Source organism: Humulus lupulus, chromosome 3 (assembly GCF_963169125.1).
Source record: "Humulus lupulus chromosome 3, drHumLupu1.1, whole genome shotgun sequence".
Taxonomy (NCBI): domain Eukaryota; kingdom Viridiplantae; phylum Streptophyta; class Magnoliopsida; order Rosales; family Cannabaceae; genus Humulus; species Humulus lupulus.
Genome location: NC_084795.1, coordinates 18,507,191 through 18,517,160, shown reverse-complemented (window position 1 = coordinate 18,517,160; position 9,970 = coordinate 18,507,191). Strand labels below are relative to the sequence as shown.

Below are 9,970 nucleotides of genomic sequence, written 5' to 3'. Positions count from 1 at the left end.
CTTTTTTAAGAAATGCATTCTCTCATTTTTTTTTGTAATATTCCAAACAAAAGAAAATATTTTTTTTATAATTTTTTTTTCTCCCCTTAAAATCTAAGTTCCAAACAAAGAATTAGTGTCCACACATTCTAAAGGATTGATTATCTACTCTTACTAGTTACCCAAACTAATTACTAAAATTCAGATTCCACACAAAATAGTATAGTATAGAAAAAAAATGACACAATCATTTTTATATGATTCGGCCAAGATTTCTCTCGATGTACATCTACAGGACCTAGTCCAATGATGAAGCAATCCACTAAGAAATAAGAATCAAAGAATCAATGCAAGTTGTTTAACTATAGAAACACAAATTAAAATTCCCTCTTAATTTTGTTCTTAAGAGCTTGATGACTACTTAGCAATCTTTTAATTTATTCTTCAAGTAACCAACTTCTCGTTGGTGTTTATATTTGTTGGACTCCTTCCAATTTCAACTCGAGCTTCCTTTGAGATTCTGCTTGAACTCCTTTCAAATTTTAAACTAGAAAAATCAAAGGTATATGATGAACTTTCACCAAATAGCCATGAACAATGAATAATGAAGCAATGAATGCTTCAAATATTTTTTAAATAATATTTATTGGAGAAATCACTTTTTGGTAGCTAGAAAAGGTAAGTTAAACATGAACATAACGATTATATATACTAGACACAAAAGAAGAAAGACAACTAATCAAAACATCTACTAAATTAAAATCACGTGTATATGAACATTTAGTGTTATAACATAGAAAATACAAATCTTAACATTAAGCATGACAAAAACATTTTATTATAATTAATAATGTGGCGATTCATATATACCATAAGTTATAGCAAGTTGAGATCAACTTTTTATTTTTTAAGGAAATATTTCATATCACTAAGTTATGACAACATTATCTATCATTATTATCTCTTGTGAAAATCGAAATTATTCTCGATACAATTTTTTTTTTATTTGAACGCACGGGAGAGGAAACCTACATTTGTACAATCAAACAAGCTCATTTGGACAAAAATGATTTCATTTTTCTTCCTATAAAAGTATATATATATATATATATAAATCAGTACATTCAAATATAGCATATTTGAGGCTGAGCCTGAGTACCAAAGGAATCTATGTGTTTATAATAAGATCCTAATATATAACAAGAAGATATAAAGGCTACTTGGTGCATAGAAATAACCTATCATTTTATGGCTATACTAAATAGTATTTGTCTCTATATACGCTGCTTATTTATACATATAGATATCTCACAAGTTCTAACTATGAGGTTTGTTGTCTTCTTGGTCTTACTCACAGATTTTCCAAGATAGATGGAGGAGGGTGAACAAGTAATCTTTGAATATCTACACACACATGTATATATATAGTATTATATTATTAGTAGTAGTACTATATTGCATAAAGTTGTAATAAAATAATAACCTATTTGTAGCTAGTTTATTGAAATGTCAATTTGTCTTCATTATCACATTTTTTAATGTAGAGCTTATTTCTTGTTAATTATATGAAACAAGGTGTTTCGCTATTATTGCTCTTGGTATTTACGTTTTAAAAAAATATATATATATATATATATATATAAAAGCAAATCGCGTTATTAATTAATTGTTACACAATAATAATTATACATATATACGTACGAGCTGATGTCAACTTTTGAAACTTCTATCAATGTAATCACAAAATGATAATAAATACTCATAATTTATTATCAGCAAAATAAAAACTAATTTTGCAAGTGGCATATATGTTGAATATTATTTTGGATCCAGAGTCTCCAAAGAATGATTTAGCTTATATAATATTTATACTTATAACCTTAGTTAATTGGACTTTGAATTAGAGTTTGACTTTATTTCCATCCCATAAAAATTTATATATATATATAAATAAAAGTTAGAATCAAAGTCCAATGCACATTTATTTAGTTTTAAAATTGTAAACATTATCAATAATTTTAATAAAAATTGGTTTATTATTTAAAAAAATATATATATAAATATTAGAATGAATTATAATTCTAGAGAATGACTACAACGCATTATTTTTTTTTTGCAACATCGGTGCATCCTTTTTCTATTTTTGGCACCTGAAAATATATAATCCCAAAATTTTTTATATGACGGTATACATTGTAGATATTTAGAATATTCTGCAAATTTTCAAGAAATTCTGAATAGTTTACGAAGCCGAAAACAGAGTTCAAACTGTCAAATTTTACACGTGTACACAAAAAAACAGGCACGCGTGCAACAGACAGTTTAGACCATGTTTCAGTACCATAATTTATTCAGAATTTCTTGAAAATTTGCAGGACGTTCTAGATAGCTATAATGTACACCATCATATACATTTTTTTTGGGATTATAACTATTCAGGTGCCGAAATAGAAAAATGATGCACCGGTATTGCAAAAAAAAAAGATGCGTTGTAGTCGCTCCCTATAGTTTTATATTATATACAAATATTTATATTAATAATCTTTACATATATGACATTTAAACACAACGTTGATCTATATCACTTCTATATAAAATGTGTGTAAATAACATAAATTCTTGATTTTAACGGTTTGCTTTGTTAACTTTAACAGAATATTATAAATATTTGACAAAATATACCTTTAAAACTAACTTAAAAATAGATATTTATCAATTATATTAATATAAATTCAAATATTATAAAATATCATTATTATAATAATATTTAATATAAAGCTATATATATAATAATTATATTAATATAAATTCAAATTTAAATTCAAAGTTATAAAATATTATTATAATAATATATAATACAAGACTGGATATTTAATAATTATACTAATATAAACTTAAATATTATAAAATATTATTATGATAATAATATATAATTCTAATTTTTTATTAATTAAATTAATATGAAATTAAATATTATAAAATATTATTATAATAAAATTTAATACAAGACTAGATATTTAATACTATTATATTAAAATAAATTTTAATATTATAAAATATCATTATAATAATAATATATAATACATAATCTTAATTTGTATTAAAAAAATTATTATTTATATTTAAAAAGGTTATCATACTATCTATATATATTTAAAAAAAATCAACAGTGTTTTGATTTCATTTTTCTTTTAATATATTGATGTCATTTTTTTATATATAATATTATATATTTATTTGAAATTTATATGACAATGATATAAATTTAATAAATATAATTGATAAATTCTATAAATAAAAGTAAGCAACACGTTGTTTGTATCTAATATATATTTACAGGGCTACATGACATATATATAAAATACAATAATATTTTAAAAGAAATTAATAATAAAAATAAAATAAGAATAGAAAAAGTCATAGTGTAGACAGTAGTATATGTGCATTAACTATTTTTTAGTTTCTAATGTATCTCGCAATGTTTTTTGGTGAATTTGATGAATAAAAAAAGTTCTAATCACTTGATAAAAAACAAACTATCACACATATTTATAAGATAAAAAAATGATTTGTATGCCTTTATTATTTTTAAATATATATGATTTAAATATTTAAATTATTATAAAATATCTTAAAAATATCCCATATATTTTAATTAATTTATTTTTGTTTAAGTTTATGTTTGTTATAGTTTTTAAATTTGGTAGTGACAACAAAATATTATATATTATATGTTTAGTATAATATTAAATCTGTAAATCCTAATTGGCATTTTTATAGAAATATCTTTTTTTCTTAAAAGAGAAAATTGTTGATTTAATTGTTTCCTTTTATTATAATTTTCGGAAATATTTGTTTTCCTTTTATTATAATTTTCGGAAATAGTTGTTTTCCTTTCTTATTTTTCGGATTTGATTGGAAAATATTTGGTTTCCTTTATTCCATTTTTCGGAATCTCTCTTTCCTTTTGTGTGATTTTTGGTCAATAAAATGCTTCCTTATTTAGCATATATTGCCTCTTTTTGTTTATAAAGGAAACAAAAGGTTATTGCAAATATTCGGTACTTACCCAAAGTTATTTTGTAGATTATTTGCTGTCATATTTTCGTGCAGCTCAAGGATTACAATCAGGAAACTAGTTTTTAATATCATTAATTATTGTTTCCTTTTTGAGCTTGTTTTGATCCGACACAGGTCTGAGCTGTCCCCACCGATATCGAATCTGTCGGATCAGCATCTTCTAAATAAGGCAACTCTTCATCAATCAAGATTAACTACTGTGATTCTTGCATTTATTAGAAGAACTCTTTCTCTGCCTTTGTGAGCACGAAAAAGACTCTATAAATAGGGCTCTAAAGGCAGTGAGAAAGATGAACTCTTTGGTGCATTATTTGTGAGCATTATTGTAATATTTGTGAGAGTTCCTCTTTGCATTCAAGATCATAAGTATTCATGTGGTCTTGTAGAATTATGTGTGTTTAGTTTTTTAGTGGTGAGTTTATACCATATTCATGAGTGAATACACATTGTAATTCGAACACAGCGTTTGTAGTCTTCGGGAGAAGATCTTTTACAAAGCCTTGCGTCGGGAGGATGCAAGCACTCGCTGACCATTGAAGGGAGTTCAAGTGGTTGAGCGTTTCAATCAAAATCAGATTAGTGAAGAGAAGTACAACAAGTTGCGGCAAATCTCAAGAGGGAGTCTTGTTTTGTTTAAGTCAATGTTTTTGTACTTGTGATTCTTTATTAATTGGTTTTATTCTCTGGGCGTGGCCCCAAGGAGTAGGTTATCCGAAAGGGTTTCTGAACCTTGTAAAAATTCGTTGTGTTATTTATTGTTTTGCACTGTCTTTTTATTGTGTTCAGTTTCTGTCTCGACAGAACTGTAATCTGTGTAAACAGTTAATTACCATTCCGCACTTTAATTAATTTACTTGGTTTAATTAATTTGGTAATTACTAAAAACGGAATTTCAAAGTTTAATTTTAATTAAATTTTATTTAAGTTAAAAAATGTATGATTTTATTATTTTTAAATAATTATCGTTGTAAAAATGTTTTATTTTAATTTTTTAATTATTTATTTATTTAAGTTTAAGTCATGTTTACAATCTATCGTTAAATATAAGAATATTATGTTAAATATAAGAATATTCTGTAAAAGTTAGTGGAAAAAAAACCATTAAAACAAAAAAAATTCGCTATCTACACACTTATTATATTGAAGATATATATATATATATATGAGGTGTAAGCAATGTCCAACACTTTCTATTTTAATTATTTTTATTAAGTTTTTATGATTGTCATATAAATTTTAAATAAATAAATAATATTATAATATAAAAAAATGACATAAACATATTAAAAGAAAAAATTAATCAAAACATTTGTCTATGATTTAAAAAAAAAACAAATAATATGATGATATTTTAGATCACAAATTATCATATTTAAGGTACAAAACATTCATAATATTATTTAAAACACACCCAATGATTTGATAAGAAACTTGTTTATTCTTAATAGAAAATAAATATTATTATAATTTCTTATGTACTTACACAATCGTACGATTTGTACGCATGACACTTATATATAATGTATTTATAATATTTATTGTTATTTATTAAATATATATATTTAGGGGAATTCTCCTATAGGGTCTTCACTTTAAGCCTTACCGGTAGGACTCTCAGTGTTTACAATCTGTGAACAGTTTTCGGCGTGATTTTTTTTATGACCGTGTATATTGTAGCTATTTAGAGCATCATGCAAATTTTCAGAAAATTCTGAATAGTTTACAGTACCGAAAACTAGGTTCAAACATGTTGTTGCACGCGTAACTAATTTTTTTTATGCCCGTGAAAAAAAACATGTTTGAACCTAGTTTTCGGTAGTGTAAACTATTTGGAATTTTATGAAAATTTGCAGGATGCTCTAAATCGCTACAATATACACAATCATAAAAAAAAGTCGCGCCGAAAACTGTTCATGGGTCGAGAAACACTGAGAACCCTACCGGTAGGGCTTAAAGTGAAGTCCTTGTAGAAGAATTGTCCTCTATATTTATATAAGTTAGATTAAGTAATAAAAAAATAACATGTTTCTTTTTAAATATAAATGATAAATTTTTTTAAAAAAATTAAGATTATGTATTATATATTATTCTAATAATTTTTTATAACATTTGAATTTATATTAACATAATTATTAAATATATACTCTCATATTAATTATTAATATAATAATAATATTTTATAATATTTGAATTTATATTAATATAATTACTAAATATGTATTATATAGAAATTTTATAAAAATCAGGATTATAATAATATTTTATAACATTTGAATTTATATTAATATAATTATTAAATATTTATTTTTGTATTAAGTATCATTATAATAATAATATTTTATAATATTTAAATTTATATTAATATAATTAATAAATATTTTTTTAATTGGTCTAAAAGTATATTTTGTTAAATATTTATGATATTTCGTTAAAGTAAAAAAAAAAAATTAAAATAAAGAAAAACAGTTAAATACAATTTTTTTTTATAGATTATATATTTATAGGGATCAAAATTAATGAACAAAATTAATTAAGGTCTAAAATTACAATTAGTTTCGTATTAGGATCTACAACTTACTATACTATATAGCACACACATATAGTGTGACCACAAACAGCTCACTCTTTCTTCATCTACACAAATATAAGTGAAAGTGTTTTTTTTTTCCTTTTATGGGTTGGTCGGTGTGGTTATAAAGTAAAAGTAATTGTATTTTGCTAATTTTACATGGTCCAAAAGTTTGGAATTCCTGAAAAGAAACTTATGTGAAATTTCAAGTGTGAAGGCGCAAATACTTGAGTTTTTTCTTCCTTTTTTTTCTCTCAATAAGAAAAAAACTTGCTGTAATTCTTTGATATTATTAACAAACATATCTTAAACCAAAAGGGTTGAGAAAATCGAGACTACTCCGAGTGAGTAAGAGCGTTGTCACCACTGTCAAAGTTTCAAAGGCCCAACTAAATGGGCCTCACACTCTCTTCTCTACACACTGTATAGCCTGATTTCAAAATGACCAAAATACCCTCGTTGAATTCAACGGATGAGCTAGCTCTGCATCATCCAGGGGTATTTGACAGCCATTAAATAAATTATTTCCAACTTGCACCAGTCTCCTTCCTCTCCAGTTGTCGTTTTATAATCTCTCTTTCCTTCACTATCCACGTGGCACCACGACAGGCTTCTACTCTTGTCTCCTATATATACCCACTTTCTCACACTATTCTTTTGAAGCTTCTACGCTACTCTCTTTCTTTGTTTGTTATTTTTTGTTCGAAAGCCGGCCATGAAGATCAGGTCTTGGCTCTCAACTTGCACCACCTCTACCGCCACAAACGCCGCCGTGCCGCACACTTCCAAACACTCGGTTTCCGATCAAAGCAGTGTCTTCGATATGGCCACGTCATCATCATCTTCAGCTTCGAGTAGCAACAACAGCAGTCCCAGCATCCAAAGCAATCTCTCTCTCCAAACACTTCCGTCTGTTCCTTCACTCCAGACATCACTCTCTGCCGAAACCCTAACTGTCTCTTACGCTTGCCTCGCCTCTCTCGAACCGTGTTTGCCTAAGCAGCCGATCACTTGCGTCGCGGTCCACCAAAGCCTTCTGTACGTAGCTTCCGCCCACGAATTCAATGTCTACGATCGGACCGCGAACTACTCCCATCTCGATGCGTTCAACGGCAATGATAGTTCCTCCGGTTCCATTAAGGCCGTTGTCTTCACCGACGGTAAACTATTCACGGCGCACCAGGATTGTAAAATCCGAGTCTGGCGGGTGTCAACGACGGCAAAGACTAAAACTAACAAACGGTACAAGCTGTTGACTACACTCCCTACCGTTAACGACCGATTACGGCGTTTCATTCTCCCTAAGAACTACGTCAACGTCCGTCGTCACAAGAAACGTCTCTGGATTGAACACTCCGACGCCGTTACTGGCCTCGCCGTTAACAACGGTATGATCTACTCCGTTTCTTGGGATAGAAGTTTGAAGATTTGGCGGACATCCGATCTCCGTTGCGTCGAGTCCGTTAAAGCACACGACGACGCAATCAACGCCATAGCCGTTTCGCCAGACGGAACCGTTTACACCGGGTCGGCGGATAAACGGATTCGGGTATGGGCAAAGCCCGAGGGAGAGAAGCGTCACGCGCTGGTAGCGACCATAGAAAAACACAAATCGGCAGTGAACGCGCTAGCTCTAAACGACGACGGATCGGTGCTGTTTTCGGGGTCGTGTGACCGTTCGATCTTGGTGTGGGAGAGAGAGGACAGCGCAAATCATATGGCGGTGAGTGGCGCGCTTAGGGGGCACGAAAGAGCGATACTGTGTTTATTCAACGTCTCTGATTTGTTGCTGAGTGGGTCTGCTGATCGGACGGTTAGGATCTGGCGACGTGGAGATGAAGGAAGGTATTGTTGTTTGGGTGTTTTGGGAGGGCATGCGAAACCGGTGAAATCGTTGGTGGCGGTAATGGAAGAAAGGGATTCAAACGGTGTCGTTTTGAACCTTTTTAGTGGAAGCTTAGATGGGCAGACTAAGGTGTGGCAGGTTCTAGTTTCCAGACCCAATAGCGTCACTGCAACTATATCTTAATAAAATCAATTAATTTGACATAAAATCAAGAAATGTATATGTATTTTATATTTTGTACTTGGGATCTCGTCATCCATTATTTTGTGCATGATTTTTGAAATGCAAAAATATTTTTTTTATATTTATTTAAATTATTGTTATGTAAAGCTATGGATAATTCTTGGGACGTATCGCGATTTTATCGTGACAGTGTTAAAATTTTCCTATAAAATATTTGATAATAATATTGTGGGCCTTTTTCTTTTCTTTTTTGGGGGCGTCAACAACATAATTATAATGCGCACTGATACACTTGGTTTTTGATTTATAAAAGTGATATGATATATTAGGTTAATGTATTGAGACTTTATAATCAAATATCACGGTGACAAGTTAAAAGATCATTATTATGTCTACAAAATGTAGAAGGAAAAATATCTAAATTATATTGATTAATTAATGAACATAAATATCCCATTCTTTGTTTTGGAGAAGAAGGTATATATATCGTGAGAATTAATCAACTCCACTCATCAACTATATATATATATATTGTATATTTGTAAGGACAGTATTTAAGTACTATACGACACCCAGAAGGAACCATATATTTACATTGTGTGTGAAGAGTGAGACAGGGCCAAAATTATAATAGTTGTTAATAATTTCCTTATTATTCCAAGACAGAAAAACAAATAAAAGTATCTCAATATAATTTTAATAATATTAATACATAAAAATGACAATTTTTTTTTAAACAAACTTGAACGTGAAGTCAGATTTTGGTTACAATGCAATTTGGTTAAATTTATAATATTAATTATGTATTAATTACTACATACGTACGTACAGGGTTCCTCACATTACGTATCCAAAACTACTAATCCATTAATATAAGGAAGCCGGTCTCAGCAATTTCTGGGCTGCAAGATAAAGTTACGTATAATACATAAAAAACAATAATAAGAATAGTTATTAGTAATTAAGTAGATAACTAGTTAATTGTAATCAATAATTTCACTTTATTATGGGTACATATACATTCACCTCTTTGATTAACTAATGGCAAAATTACACATAACAATATAAATTAAAAAAAATATTGAAAAATACAGAATTTTACAAAAATTATAAAAATATAAAAAAACAATTTGGAACAGTTTTGTAATCACTTGTTACAATTTTCTATTTTAGTCTGTAAATATTGTTTACAAAAACTGTAATATATAGCTACAAATTTGTAAATTTTAGTTACAGAAACTATATTATTACAAATTTATAAACTTTCTTTACAAAAAATAAAAAGTTTGGTATTTACGCTTATGTCACTTTAT

The 9,970-nt window shown here is 28.2% G+C and overlaps 1 protein-coding gene across 1 annotated transcript; it reads left to right on the top strand.

Moving 5' to 3' along the window:
• The first annotated feature begins 7,283 nt into the window (after window positions 1–7,283).
• On the top strand, window positions 7,284–8,902 carry LOC133822251 (protein JINGUBANG). Its single transcript, XM_062254522.1, has one exon. The coding sequence runs from the start codon at window positions 7,344–7,346 to the stop codon at window positions 8,655–8,657; it is 1,314 nt and encodes a 437-aa protein (XP_062110506.1). The 5' UTR covers window positions 7,284–7,343; the 3' UTR covers window positions 8,658–8,902.
• The last annotated feature ends 1,068 nt before the right edge of the window (window positions 8,903–9,970 follow it).

Excerpts from the sequence above, each read along its gene's own strand:
- LOC133822251 (XM_062254522.1), top strand. The coding sequence starts at position 7,344 with ATGAAGATCAGGTCTTGGCTCTCAACTTGCACCACCTCTACCGCCACA.